This window comes from Euleptes europaea, chromosome 6 (assembly GCF_029931775.1).
Source record: "Euleptes europaea isolate rEulEur1 chromosome 6, rEulEur1.hap1, whole genome shotgun sequence".
NCBI classification, from domain to species: Eukaryota; Metazoa; Chordata; class Lepidosauria; order Squamata; family Sphaerodactylidae; genus Euleptes; species Euleptes europaea.
In genome coordinates, this window is record NC_079317.1 from 27,593,720 (window position 1) to 27,609,651 (window position 15,932).

Consider the following 15,932-nt stretch of genomic DNA (forward strand, 5'->3'; position numbering starts at 1 on the left):
TGAACATGAAAGCCAGCTTCCACATACATATGATTGAGACCCACATTTTCAAATAGTGTGCTGTGCACACATTGTTCTCTTCCCCAATTGTGCCACTGGAGGTACATATTGGCATGGAGTTTTTATTTTAAAATGCTGTAATTGTTTTGCCAGTCCAGGAAGAGAGGGGCTATGGCTCAGGGTCAGATCACGTGCTTTGAATTCAGAAGGTCTCAGGTTCAGATCTTAAAGGATCTCAAGTAGCAGGCTGGGAAAAGACCTTTTATTTGTTTAAGACCTTGGTGAGCTCCTGCCAATCAGAGCAGATAATACTGATTTTGACAGATTAAAGATTTCACTCAGTATAAGGGACAAATTAAATGTGGTTGTCATGAAGATGCCATCATTGTTTTAAAGTGATTTTAAAATGTTGTAAGGAGCCCCCCCCCCTTTCAAGTGTGAAAACAGCCATGGGGCCCGCGTTTAGTTTGGCTCTAAGGCCACTTCATATTAGGGTAGGGTTGCCAACCTCCAGGTACTGGCTGGAGATCTCCCGCTATTACAATTGATCTCCATCCAATTGAGATCAGTTCACCTGGAGAAAATGGCCACTTTGGCGATTGGACTCTATGGCATTGAAGTCCCTCCCCTCCACAAACCCCACCCTCTTCAGGCTCTGCCCCAAATATCTCCATGTATTTCCCAACCCAGAGCTGGCAACCCTTTATGAGGGGGAGAAGAGGGCTGGATGCAGTCCCTTCTTGCTCTCCTCTACCTGCCACACAGTTGATCCGTGTGGGGGGTTACAATTTGTCAAAAGGGCTCCCAGTGGCCAGGTCCAGCTGCTCTAAACTCATTCAGTGGGATTGGAAAAGAAACTGACCAACATTGACTAGGATCCTATTGATGAGTTCTTGGCATGCTAGATATTCTCTACTGTGGAGAGTGCTTCCTCTTCAAATGTGGTGTAGTGGTTAAGAGTGGTGGTTTGGAGCCGTGGACTCTGATCTGGAGAACCAGGTTTGATTCCCCACTGCATGAGCGGCAGAGGCTAATCTGGTGAACTGGATTTGTTTCCCCACTCCTACACATGAAGCCAGCTGAGTGACCTTGGGCTAGTCACACACTCTCAGCCTCACCTAACTCACAGGGTGTCTGTTGTGGGAGGGGAAGGTAATTGTAAGCCAGTTTGATTCTTCCTTAAGTGGTAGAGAAAGTCAGCATATAAAAACCAACTCTTCTTCTTCTTTCGCTGTCACTTCCAGTTGCTCATGGGCTTATTGAAACCTATTGATCTTACTCAAAGGGAAGAGTTAGCGGCAGCTTGTGTGTGGAGGAACTCATTCATAGGATCCAAGCCATTCTTTTTATTTTGGGCATGGCAGGTGCCCATTTCACCAAATAAATCAACGGTGTGGTATCCCCTACTGGGAACCTATGGTGCCTAAATGATGCATACAAGTGAATGTGATTTTTCTGTTTTATGTACATTCGTTTCTAATACTCATAACCTTCCAAAGGGTGGCAGAAATGTTTTTCTCTGCAAAAGTGGAACACAGGATCACACGTACAGTCCGTCCAAAAAACCATTCGAAAGGTATTTGTTAAAGGGTTATATATAACACAATGTGGATGACAGGGGTGTTTTTTCTTTCTGGAACCAGCTTGCAGAATTTTATTCTTCATCCTTAATAGAATTTTTGGCAGGAGACCCATCCCATTATAGAAGTATGACACTGGATGCTAAAGACTAATGAGGTGTGTGCAGTGTGGATATTACGTACTTGCCGGGATGAGAACACTATACAGTCCTCGGCCATAAATATCTGTTCCTGTCAATTCTCAATAAGCAAATGTGCTGTTGGGGGACTAAAGGGCAAAGGAAGGAGGGAAAAATCATTCTTCAGGACTGTGATGAAGAGACGGGGCTTACTTTAGTTACATACTGCTCATTCCTGTTATCATTTTCTGTAGAACTTCCTGGACACAAAGTGCTTCCCGCTCCTTGGGTACAACCCACCAATCTTTGTTTTGTTACCACTATTTTTCCCTCTGGGATTTGGTATGATTGCCATGCATGGAGGGTGCACCATAGCGGTGGCTGCTGTGATCTGTTCTTCCGCCATTGTGAACTTTGTTCCCGCTAACAGGCATTAAAGATAAGTGGAGAATGGAGTTTTGTGTTAAAGGGAGATGACATTTGTGCAGTTTATGCTTCTGCTTCCCCTAAAATTCTTCAGGATGCAACCAGTGAGCATTAATGGTGTGATCCCTTGCATTCTTATACCCTTCTCAGACCATTAACTTCAGTGGAGTTAGGGTCGAACCATGCAGTGTGGTTTGTAACATGAATGCTTGAGTTCCCCCAACCGGACTTTGACTGGCACAGTCAGACATCTGGTTCAAGGGAACTCCTGTCCCAAGCATGCAGAGGCCCAATTCAGATTGGGACCACAGCATGGGAGGAGAAGGGACTCCAGCCCTCTATTTGCAAAATTCTTTGCTTTGGCTGGCTTGCTCCCTTAGATTGTAAGCTTCTTAGAGAAAGGGAATTACTTTGCTGATTTCCCCTTTCCCACTATAGTAGGGGTCCCCAACATGCCCATGGGTGCCATAGCACCCGCCAACACCTTTTCTGGTGTCCGCCAATTGTTTTTATACTGGTTGGTCTATATCGGGGTCTCCAACATGGTGCTTGTGGGTGCCACGGTGCCCTCCGACCCCTTTTCTGCACCTATCAAGTGTTTTTAGGTAGTGGGTGGGGCCAGGTGGGGCTTTTGTCCAGCAGTTCTTCTGATTGACTATTGGAGATTTGGATGGCTTTGTAGAGTTTTTTTTTTAAATGTTGCTTTGGCAGCAGCGGCCACCACAGCACAAGGATCTACACTGAGTTACTGAAGTTAAGCTGTGGCAACCTCTCGTGGCTGGCTCCACCTCCTGCGGCAGCCCTTTTGTGGCAGCCCTTTTGTCCCTGTGCCCACCATGCCGTGTCAGAATTCCAAATGGGCCTTCAGGTTCAAAAAGGTTGGGGACCCCTGCACTATAGCCTCCCCATCCACATGGGTCCTGTGACCTCAGGAATAAACCTTCCTGGGTTCAGATATGGCTGCTGGGAGCAAGGAAAGTTGGGAAGATCAGTGATCCTTACCCAGTGTTTGCACAATCCTTGTTCTGAATCCAACCCCTTATTTGAGCATAAAAAGCAGCACACAATTTTAAAAAATAAAAAATAATGAATCAAGTTGAGACTTCCTTCCTGCTGTCAGCTACTTACCTTTAGAGGACTATTATGCAGAGATCCAGCATGTGAAGAGATCCTCAGAGAGCCTGCATATTGTGTGCTAACAGCAATCATCCCATGAATACTGTGGTTCCCCTTTAGTCTTTATTGACAGCATCTCTAGGACATTTTCCCCTTTGAGCTCAACTGGGAAAAACTGTTTGTAACATTTAGGTGACAGTTCATCAAAGAGATGGAGATCAATAAGGAGATCAAGCCCCTCTATGCTGGTTACTTTTGGGGGGGGGAATTATATGATTGAAAAATTCAATGCAATATTTTTTTTTACAAACCCCTAACACTGGAAAGAAACAGCAGAACAGGCTGGAGGAAAGTAGGAATAGTTATAGGATTGCCAGGTCCCTCTTCGCCACCAGTGGAATGTTTTTGGGGCGGAGCCTGAGGAGGGCGGGGTTTGGGGAGGGGAGGGACTTCAATGCCATAGAGTCCCATTGCCTAAGCGGCCATTTTCTCCAGGGGGACTGATCTCTGTCGGCTGGAGATCAGTTGTAATAGCAGGAGATCTCCAGCATCACTAGGAGATCCAGTACCTGGAGGTGGCAACCCTAGATCGTTACCATGTGCTGCCTGCTTGCTCTGTGCCATGGATCCCCTCAATCCACTTTAGTTGGTTCTCCCAATGGGATGTGCATGATTAGAATAACCTCACTGCAGCATAGAAGAAAGTGCCCCAACTACTTGCCCTCTTTGAGAAGTCGGAAGCTCTGGAGGCGAAGCAACACAGTGTATGTTGAGAGAGACTTGCATCAGAAACAATATTTGGGTCCCTGCCAAACAATTGCACACTTTGGTTTTTATATGTGTCTTCAATCATTGTAAGCACGCTCCTGAACAGGCTGGGTAAATTGCACTTTAAGGCTCCTTTGGAATGTATCGGATTGCTAACAGCCTGTAAAAGTGCAAAACCTCAGGCGAATGTGGGAGGAGAGTGAGGGTGGGGTGGGGGCGGGGGGGGAGAACACTCAACCAGAATACAGAAAGGAAAAAAAAATCCTGAGTTTTCCTTCTGGCCATATCTGAATAAATGACATTTTGTGGGCCTTTCTCAATTAACCATCACATTTGGCCTGTACCGAAGAGGGGAAGTAAGGTTGTGTTACCAGTTAATCATGCTTAAAATGTAGCTGTGGATACAGCAAAAGATGTTTCCAGTCTAGAATTGCAGTGCCATCCTGATAGGGATGCCAGGTCCCTCTTCGCCACCAGTGGGAGGTTTTGGGGGCGTAGCCTGAGGTGGGCAGGGTTTGGGGAGGGGAGGGACTTCAATGCGACCGAGTCCAATTGCCAAAGCGGCCATTTTCTCCAGGTGAACTGATCTCTATTGGGTGGAGATCAGTTGAAATAGCAGGAGATCTCCAGCTATTACCTGGAGGTTGGCAACCCTATATCTTGAGCAAAGCTACACCATTCTAAGCCCATTGACTTCAATGTGTGTTGACACGTAGAGCACAGAATTATATCGCAGCTGCTGTGTACTAGAGAAGGCAAGATCTGATAAAGAGAGATTAGAAGATAGATTTTGAATGAGATGTTAGGTTTTGAGGTCTGAGAAAAAAGAGTTAGTCTAATGTAAATGTAAATTAAATATCTGAGAGGATATCAGATCTTTAATCAGTTTCCCTGTCTGGGGAACTGTTTCAGCAGGGCAGCGTGGTTTTGCTAGGTCTGGTGTGTAACTAAGTTGCAGCAGAGGGCTGATATGTTATAAACCTGCCTGACAGTGTTTTCCTGAGGCGTGTACAGTTTGAAGCCTAACATCCCAAAATTCATGGTTGGCTGTAAATATTTGCCTTGGTTGTGTGCCTATCACGTCGCCTATCTGTCTGCCTATCCCATTTTTATCCCAGCTTTCCTTTGAGGAGTTCAAGAGGGCATTCACAGTTTTCTTCTTTGCATCCTTTAATATTTCTTCCATGAATCATGCCAGACCACAAACCAAACACTGATTTTTGCCCTCCCCCTCAATTCAGGAGGAAATACTGAAATCCAGTATCGGGAATGGTACAAGCCCTTGGTGTGGTTCTGGATCCTGGTTGGCCTTGCCTATTTTGCTGCAGTCCTCAGTATGATCGGAGATTGGCTACGGGTTCTTTCAAAGAAGACTAAAGAAGAGGTAGCTATGGGATACTGATTCATATTGGTGGGGTGGCCAATGGAATGTAAGTGCTGGTTTTGATTTGCTAGCTGCCATTTTAAGCCCTTTTCCCTTTCCTGCATTCGCTCTGCTTTCTTCAGTGGGCACTTTGTAGAACTGTAGTATTGATTCCAACACAGAAAAGAAAGAGAATTAGGAATTGATTGAACTACAAAGTGCTTTGATGAGGAAAAACTGCAATCATTAAAGAAAAAAAGGTTCACTGATTTCAGGGTCTCCAGGAATTCCGCCCCGTCTAACTCAATACGGTAACCCATTACAAGGAATCTCAGTTTCTAAACTGCAGGACTGAACACAGTTATCTATAAATATTTTGATATTATTTGTTAAGCATCTCTAACACCTTGGCAGAGGATAGAAGAAGAATACACATGATAGGACTTGGTTGTAACTGTATGCCATTGCATTGTAACACTTGGTCTCAAAGGGCGGGCCTATGGCTTTAATAGCCGGCGGTGAGAGGAGGCTTGAGTGCTTCCCATGTGGCTGCAAATGCATTACTTTGAATGGTATTAATGCAGTCCAGGAAAGCAGGGAAGAGCCATTTTGAAACGCAAAGGAATATTCTAGACCCTGTAGCTTTTGTCATTTGATTTTATGACTGTGGGACATTCTTGCACAGAAATGTTCGTTGCTTCATTTTATTAATTTGTTTATTTATTTAAAACATTTATATGCTGCTTTATCTCCTCAGACCCACGGCGGCTAACAATGCAAAACCAGGTTGGAAGGATCCAAAACATAACAGCCCAATTCACAAGATTCCTCCTCCCAAATAATGTGCAGATTAAAATAAATAAACACTGAATTAAAAAAGCAGAGATTACAGATTTCAAAGTGCACACAATTTTTTAAAATGCATATTAATGAAATCATAAAATTAATAAAATTGCTCCTCCTTCTCCACCTCTGCTATTTCCTACGAATAGTAAGAATTGTAATTACTGCTTGTGTTACTATGTTGTTATTACTGTAGATACATTGCTGCTGAGACAGGAAGGGTGCCTAGTTTTATCGTTGTATTTTATGTAACTATGTACTGATTTTAGATTGTTTTAAAGGTTGTGAGCAGCTCTGAGCCTGGCTTGGCCAGGAAAGGGTGGGCTAAAAATCAAATAAATCAAATCATCATCATCCTCGGTTTTCCTCAGGTTTTTTTCCTCCCTGTGACTTCTGTATTTTTTTTTCCTGACAGGTTGGTGAAATAAAAGCCCATGCAGCTGAATGGAAAGCCAATGTGACGGCAGAGTTCAGGGAAACACGGAGACGGCTCAGTGTGGAGATCCACGACAAACTTCAGCGGGCAGCCACCATCCGCAGCATGGAGCGCAGGCGTCTGGGGCTGGACCAGAGAGCCCACTCGCTGGATATGCTGTCTCCGGAGAAACGCTGTGTCTTTGCTGCCTTGGACAGTGGCCGCTTTAAGGCTTCATCTCAGGAAAGCATCAACAACAAACCTAACAACTTGCGCCTTAAAGGGACGGAGCAGCTGAGCAAGCACGGGCAGGGGGCGTCAGAAGACAACATCGTCAACAAATTTGGCTCTTCGTGTAAGCTGACCAAGAGGAAAAACAAAGACTTGAAGAAGAGCATCCCCGAAGATGTCCGGAAAATTTACGAGACGTTCAGGAACTATTCGCTGGATGAAGAGAAGAAGGAGGAGGATTCTGAGAAAGGGTGCAACTCGGAGCATTCGAGCACTGCTGTACTCACTAACTGCATTGAGCAGCACATGGACCTGGAAAATGGAATGATACCCACTGAAACCAAAGAAAGGGAACACGAAAACAAATCTTTACTTGAAGACAGGAATTAAATGTTAAAAAAAAAACATTCTTTGACTTTAATGAACCAATGTTAGTCTTTTATACATGTATAAGATATATATAGATATATGTATCAAGACATGTGCCTTATACAGACTCCTAATTCAATCTGAATTAACATAGCATCCAAGAATATTTCACTGTGCCATAATGACCGAAGCGTGCTCCGCCAAAAGAAATCACGATGACAACACTGGGGAATGGCATCTGAAGGTGGAATATTGATGAAAATGTCAGCCTCCATAAATGCTTACCATTGGGGAAATACTGGTGCCGTGGTAATGCAGCTGGAAAGGGGACCACCATGGCAGGGATGTGTGAGAGCAAAGTCTTTGAAGAGCATTTTAGGAAGCAAGGAAAGAAAAGCGCCAATGTCTCTTTTTCCAATGGATCGCTGAGTTTCTTGCTCCTTTCACTGCTGAAATTCCGGGTTGTTTTTTTTTTTTTTTAGAGGCATAACTGTCAGTTTTAAAATAAGGCAATGTTCATGTTTTGGCATGGGATCCAAATATTGGCAGTTTCCCCATTTTGTATTCAAAAAATATAAAAACAGATGAATTAGCTTTCAACACCCTCCCTGTCCCCAAAGAATGTCCATGCACAAGGAGGCCGCCAGGAGGAGAGTCAAAAGCCTCAACAAAGACCCAGTAGGGTGCTTTTTCCAGAAAAAAAGAAAAGAAACACATGAAAACAACACATTGTGAATATTTATCATAACAAATGAAAAACAAAAAGTGGGAAATATGACAAAAAAAAATTCCCCCCTCACCTTTGCAAGAAGAACCTGTTATAAACAGACAATACACTGGGAAAAAACTGATTAGAGAGGAAATACATTGATAACCTTGTGCTTGGTTCAATAAGCAGTGAGCCGCTTGGGCTTTTTAAAAAAACAACAACGAAATTTGCGTTCACACTTTGTATCACTGAAGGAACGTCCATTTTAATGCTGTAATACTCTGAAGACAGAAAGCAAAGCCTTTGCATGATGTCAACAGTTTGCTATTCTCTGTAGCGGAATTTGAATTTTTAAAAGTAGACATAAGTGCATATACCATGTTAAGACCAGGGGAGGGGCAACTTCCAAATCTCAGGGCTCGGTGTCCCTATTTGGCGGGTTAGGGTTTAGGTAACAGATGCAAACAACTCTCTCCAAAATCCCATGAAGTGGTGATAAAATCTGATGGAAAGATTTCAAGTGCTTATAGCTTTAAGTGCCATTAATACCATCATTGTGCAACTGTTTAATCAAATACTTTGCTTAATATGTTTCTTTGAATTTTACTCGTCTTTTCCGTTCACTTTAGTTTTCCTTCCCTCCTTCCATTTTCCTTCCTTCCTAAGAAACTTAGCCAATCCCCCCCCCCAAAGCAAACAGCAAATGAAAAACAAAATACTACACATTTTCTTTACAGTGTCATATCCTGGGTGAGTGGATATGAAAAGCACAAATCGCTTCACACTTCAAAATGAATGTTCAATGACGAGGAAATGAGAACATTAATTAATGGGAATTACAAAACTATGCTTGGATTCTGGTGTGTGTTTATATATGCGAGAAGGAGATGGCGAGACAGGTATGCGTTTCTGATGGTTTAAAAGCAAAGAATCGGTTGGAAGGATAGCATCAATGACATGTCTCGTGAGAATCCTTCATTTATCATTCAGAGACTGAATAATGTCACATGCTGATTGATGTTTTCTCAAACTCCACCCCTTCTATTACCACACTGTATGCCCACCTTTCTCCTACTATTGGCCAACTATAAATTGTGGAGGTACAACCAGGGAGAGTTGGTGAGGCACCACGCGGCTTGGCATGCATAAGTTTCAATCCCTGGTACTTCCAGTTAAAAGGATCAGGAAGTAGGTGATGTTAAAGATTTGTGCCTGAGACCATGGAAATCTGTTGCCAGTCAACATAGACAAGACAAACAATTTATCTACTGGTACCCAACTTATAGTATGAAATTATATTGAAGATTCACAATGTGTTCATGTATTTGTATGAACACATTGTGAGTTCTGAATATAATTGCATACCATAAGTTGGGTACCAGTAGATAAATTGTTTGTCTTGCACATTTAGTACCTGACTCCCCCCATTATTATCATTCAGTCAACATAGACAATACAGACTGTACTAAACCAGTAGTCTCTTTCAGTATAAGGCAGCATCATATGTTCAAGAGCTGATATAATCATGTTTTGAAATTCTGTTGGGCACTCAGTGATCTGGACAGAAATGTCCAGGAAGTTAAATATGCTAATACAATATCCAGTGATAAGTGGATCCTCCCAACATCCCCAGCCTGACAGTACGATTGACTTGGTATCTTTGAAACCTTCTCTCCATGACTCTTGGGTGGGGTGTGTGTGTGTGTGGCATGACTTTGGGGGAAAGTTGATGTAAACACTCATCAGTGCAGGGGCCCATGCTTGATCTCTGAATCCCCCTCCCCTCCAGGCACTTGTATTTCTGCTGAAGAAAACACAAGATTGGAAACCAGAAATTCATAAATAGATAATCTCAGCATGCAACAGATCATCAGAAGACTCACAGAGCAAGAGTAGAGGAAGAAGCAGGGAAAAAACCCCAAGTAATTCTTTCTTCTCCAATCCATTACCCTGCCCTCTAAGTAGTTCTTCCATCTCTCCCATTCTTTTTCGTGAGTAAAAGCTTAATTCTAACCTATTAGGGAAATGTTCCTTATTTATAACAAGGTGCATTGAAGGGAAGGTTTCTATACTTACACTAACAAAGACTCCTGCTAAACTTGGTTCCTCCCACTCTTGGTGGTTTTAGGGTATGGAGTGGAGAGCAGGATTGCCTTCTGTCTGGTTACAGCACTTTTCCTTTCTCCCATAAAACTCTGTGGTAGCCAATGAGAACCAAGCTAGACCTTTTCTCTGGGCTCCCATTAGAATGTGGTAGAATGTTGGGAACTCTTTTTTTATGCCTATGGAAAAATGCAAACAGGAAACAGGTTGCTTATAACAAAGATGATAATCAGTGTAGCTGTGCAGGAACCTGTTTATAGACCATTTTACCACCTTACCACTTTAGTTCTGGACCGATGTATTTTTCCTTGTTCATAACTGCCGCTAGGCAGCAACTTGAATTGGTGTTGTACCTTGACATTTACTATAAAAATACATCTAGCAATAAGCCACATGTCTCTTTAGAGTCATCTGCAATATCGAGCCCATACAGACAACCAAAATACCTTCATGTGACATTTCTCATTCCACGGTAGATTGGTGGTCTGTTATCACCTTGCCATGTGGTTTTTGCCACTCATTTGGTGAAGATGTGTAGTAGAATGTATAGTGTTTATCTGTATGGGGAGGTATGATAGGGACGTTCCATCATACATGCTAATAAGCATCTCCACCCATGGCAGACGGATATCACAGATGTCGTTCTCGAAACAAGATGACCGCACATGGCTTTTAAGAGGACAAATCCTGGGAAACAGGTGAGCCTAAATGTTAACTGGACATTAGTCATATTTGTTGCTGCATTCATACCTGGACAAAGGAAACAGACTAGATGCTGTAGCTGATGAGATGGCAGACAGATCGCCTCTCCTCTTTTAGCTGCAACCTAACCAAGTTCTCTCAAGCCCTCAGCCAGCAACCCGATCATGTGAAGAAAGCCATCTGGATATCTATATATTCCAACAAATGTGCACTGGTTGGGGGTGGAGTTTGCTGTGATTCAAGTCCCTGTCTATCTTTTTATGCTTTAGAATGTCTGAAAAAGGCTAGTATGGCGAAGAGAATACAGTGCCAGACCAAAGAGACGTGCTGAACTATGAAGCTCATTTGGTGTCTTTCGGTTTGTTGCCACCCTGTCTTTCTGTGCTATGAGGATAAAATGAGACAACTACATGTACACCACTCTGAACTTGTAGGAAGGAGAAATCAAACATCGACAGAGCTTCTGCCAAAGTTTTCCTTTCAGGGACCTCAGCAATTCACTTGTTTTCCTGCAACGTTCTGCTCTTCTCCTGAAGTATATGAAGGGAAATTATTCTAATGCCTCAGTTGCTCCTCAAATTGGGAAGGTGCGGAGTTAAAGTGCCCAATGTCAGTCTGGCAGCTTGCACAGGAGAAAGTGTTTGAGAAGAGCTTGGGATGGAGAGCCAGATAGGAAGTCCCTGTAGGAAACAGGTGAATTGAAACAATGAGCTGCCTCATCCCTATCCTAGGTCAAAAGTTTCTTAAAGCTAGATTCCAGCTCAGTAGCACCTTAGAGACCAACAAGATTTTTTGGAATATGAGCTTTTGAGAGTCAAATCTGTCTGACGAAGGGAGCTTTGGCTCTCAAAAGCTTATACCCCACCCAAAGCCCTTTTGGTCTCTAGGGTGCTACTAGACTGGAATCAAGTTGTTCTACTGCAGACCAACACAGCTACCGTCTGAAACTAAAGTTCCTTAAAGAGCATCATAGGGTCGCCATGAGTCGGAAGTGAGTTGATGGCACTTAACACACACAAAGAGCATCTTGGCATCAACTACACTAACAAGCAACTGATGCAGGTACAAAGAGTGATGTTGGATACATTCGTAGACTTCTTGATTAAGGCTTTGGGTGACCTTTAACATGAAAAGAGACGCTTCAGAAACTCGACAAAAAGGTCAGAAGTAGCTCCCTCCCTTCTTACCTTTGCAATGCACGGATTTGTAGGAGCTCCAAAAGTTGTGAATGGTTGTCCTGTCAATTGCCCTTCGCTGAACCATCAGATACCGAAAATTACATTCTCTAACATATGCTGTTTGTGTGATAACCTTGAGAAAGTCAGAGGCCAGACCGAGGGCACTAATCACATTAATCTGATGTGTTAAAGTCCTGATCCCTTCAACCTTCATTCTTTGGCTGGCGGGATATGTAACATTTCAGGGGAAAGCCTGCTTGGAAATGATATTTGCTAACTACTGTGTGGCTACAAGCTTGTGCAGGAGGGTAGTATAGGGTTGCCAACCTACAGGTACTAGCTGGAGATCTCCTGCTATTACAACTGATTTCCAGCCGATAGAGATCAGTTCCCCTGGAGAAAATGGCCACTATGGCATTGAAGTCCCTCCCCTCCCCCAAATCCCACCCTCCTCAAGCTCTGCCCCCAAAATCTCCAGGTATTTCCCAACCTGTTAATTATCTTGTTAGCCACTGAGTCCCAATCAGGGTGAAAAGTGTGCTTTAAATAAATAAAAAAGAAAGAATGTTTACCCTCTTTTGCACTTTTCCCAGTTCTGCAAAAAAATTTTATAATACAGTGACCAGAACTGTACATAGAATTCCAAATAAGGCCACTGCATAGATCTATACAGGGCCACTGCAATATTAGCTGTTTTATTTTCAGTCCCTTTCCTAGTAATCCCCAGCATGGAGTTTGCCTTTTCCACTACTGCCCACATTGAGTAGACAGACACAGAAGCTGAGGCTTAAAAAGAAAGCCCAAACTTAAGTTGGGAGGCAAATAGTCATTGTACTCTTCTACAGTGAAGTCTGGTCCTACACATGTGCTTGGATGCGTGGACTGTTGGAAGGCTTGTTCTCAAGTAAGAGTTATTTATTTAGAATTCTTTTTCCTAAAGATGCACAGAATCATAGCCTTATTGTCTACTTGTGAGGCATTGAGGAGGGATTTGGACACAGCTCCTCTTTCTAAGTCTTACCAGAAGGAAATGTGTTATGTGTTCATTGAATGATTGAATACATCTCCATGAAGATCTGCAAGACACATTGGCAATTTTCTGTTAAATTAGCTTTTGCTGTGATCCCCCCCCCATTTCCATTTTAACAGCTAATATGAAGACAACTGGACCTCTTAGTGTAAGCTCCTTTTTGTGGTGTTCATATATTGGGGCCCTTCATAAATAGGAGTAATTGATCTGGAAAAGAATTTCCTAGATGGTATAAATGGCTAGAGATGAGATCCACAAACTCCTACATACATACATTGGGCTGCCCAAAAGTAATTTGTCCCAGAGGAGGAAAGCAAGTGGCCATCAGTAACATCTAAATAAAATATCTGCTTTTTGATGAAGTAGGTTACTCTTCCAGCTCCAGAACAGAACACACATACTTCTGTGAATTATCTTTTAGTTGGTTAGCAGTATTTCTTTTGTATTTACCTCAAACATTTAGCATTCAAGTTTGGAAATGCTAAGAATGTATATAGCATATCTAAAATTTTCAAAGCACTCCACATATCTTTTCTAAAGATTAAAAAGGAAACTGCTGCAGAAAAAGTACATACATTACATTAAAAAAATATTCCGACCTTTCTCCAAAGAGTTCAGGGCAGAGTGAACGATTCTCCTGTCCTTTGTTTTAATCTCCCAACAACCATGTGTGGTAAGTTAGGCAGAGAGGCCATTTATGCATGGCTGTTTCCTCGTGGTCACCCCACCAACTACTTTGGGGCTTTGCTTTGATTATGCATGTATTTTCTAACCATCAGAGGTCATCTCACTCTCCCCGCACCTCTCAGTGCATTTTGCCCACGTTTTCTGGATGCTGGCTAAATGTGAATCTAGAAAATGTGAGCAAAACACGTGGAAATGCAGGGGGAGAGCGAGGCGACCTCTGACAGTCGGAAAAATGCATGCATAATCAAAGCAAAGCCCCAAAGTAGTCGGCGGGGTGATTGCAATGAAACCGCCGTGCATAAATGGCCAGTGACTAGCTGAAGGGAATATGACTGGAGATTTGGGCCAGGGTCTCCACAGTTCTAGGCTGACACTGATATAGGACTGGAATGACTTACCTAATGGTGTGAAGTCACAACTCCACCCCCTTCATGTAATAGATTTTTGAGGGGAGAGGACATTCATCAGAATGTGATGAAGTTGTCAATTCTAATAATGCAGGGGAAGCTTGAAGGAGAATTGCCTCTTAGCAGTCTGTGTCACCCATTCTTTGAATGGTGCATCAAAAATCATTCGCAGAGCTGGCAATGCAGAGGAATTTGAATGTCATTTCATGATTACAACATCACCAATGGCTACAGCACTTCCTGAAACCAAAGGCAGGATTATCAAATGTAAGGCTGTAATACCTTAAAACAAACCCTAGATTATATGTTAATTTAATTCATAGGCATCCTTTCTAAATTATGTATGATCTAGAATAATACAAAAAAGTATCATTTTTACCCACATTCTGGGATGTCAGGGTTACCTTTAAGGGTCAGTTTCCATAATATAATAGACACTTATTTTGAAGCTGTGTCCAGAGGCTGATTTTAAAAATACCAAAATCTATGAGTGCATGGGTTTAGAAGAAAGGAATATCTAAATCCATGGAGTTATATGTATTAATTTCATGTCTTTTCAGCTTCTTTCAGTCTTATTTATTTATCTATACTTTCTATTCTGTTTATTGTCAAGGTGTTAGTATTTCTTTTGATTTTCTTTTTCTTTTTTTGCTTTTGATTTGTTTCTTTTCTTAGAATCTGTGAAAGTTGTTACTAATCTTTACAACTGAGCCACTGTAGAAATGGCAAAAATTAATTGCAGTCTCTTGCAACATATTCACTTTATATGGGAATTTAATAAAATCTCAACTTCAGACACATTTATCTTAGTAAAATAATTGGCGAAATCAAGGGTAAAACAAACCTAGACTGCAAGTCTATTTACTTGGAAGCAATTTACACTGAAATCAGTAGGGGCCAGCATTTTGAGTAATCATGTGACATCCTTTTGGTCATACTATCTGATGTAATTAGATGCTAATAAGAGGAGATGTTGCAAAACATCAGTGAAATATATTTTTATCCATCAGAAATGAGAAGAATGCATGTGAACATGATCACGCTATTGCGAATAAGTCACATGAATCAAATGATATTTCGAATACTACTTTCAGGCCCTTGCAAATCGCATGCATTTTTATATGGGCAAGTGTCTGATTCACACATGCACATTCCTATGCTTCCCCCTTCCTTGAAAATACGCTTGTAAAGCAAACAGCAAAACCCTTCATCTTATATTGCATAAATCTTTGCATGGCTGCAGGTTGGATGGATATCATTCTCAACACAATATCCTCAGCATGAAATTTTTTTTTTGCTATTTGTCAGAGAAAGCAAACATCGTCCTTGTAGATGCCTCCCTGAATTTGGTTATCCATTCTGAGATCTGTTTGGTTTTCCATTTTTGGACCATTCTTTGTCTATTTCCTTACATGTGTAGAACACAACTCTTGCCTCTTTAGAGAAAATGAATGGTTCATAACAAGATGTGGTATTCAAATGTAATAGCCTACAGTCCAATACAGCTTTCTAAGCTCATGCAGAAAACATACCTACCCCACTCAACAATGGAGAGCTGAGCTTACAGTAGAAGTAGTTTTCTGCCTAAACTATGCTGACACAGATGTGAAGCATCTGGATGCATTACAGTGCCCATCCATGCCTTGGCTAAATGAATTTTTTCATATGTGTGAGATGCTCATTCACAGCCAGATAATAGATATGACTAGATGCCCATGACTGTGGTTAGCTCAGAACTGATGATCTTGATTTTTTGTTTATTAATGAGGAGGATTTGCTTCAGGGCTGGAACTAGTTTGAATCTATTTAAAAATAAAAGGTCTTCTTGTGATGTTTATGAACTTGATAGGTAGATTTTTGCAAGACTTCTCAAAGCTGTGAATGGA

General features: G+C 42.0%; 1 protein-coding gene across 1 annotated transcript in view; it reads left to right on the top strand.

Annotated features, from left to right (window-relative positions):
- The window catches only part of KCNK10 (potassium two pore domain channel subfamily K member 10), an 81,474-nt gene extending 74,026 nt beyond the window's left edge, over positions 1–7,448 (top strand). Inside the window, exons 6-7 of the mRNA XM_056851344.1 lie at positions 5,251–5,393; positions 6,631–7,448. Coding sequence (XP_056707322.1) covers positions 5,251–5,393; positions 6,631–7,251 — 764 coding nt within the window. The 3' untranslated portion in view covers positions 7,252–7,448. The remainder of the gene's footprint in view (positions 1–5,250; positions 5,394–6,630) is intronic.
- The last annotated feature ends 8,484 nt before the right edge of the window (positions 7,449–15,932 follow it).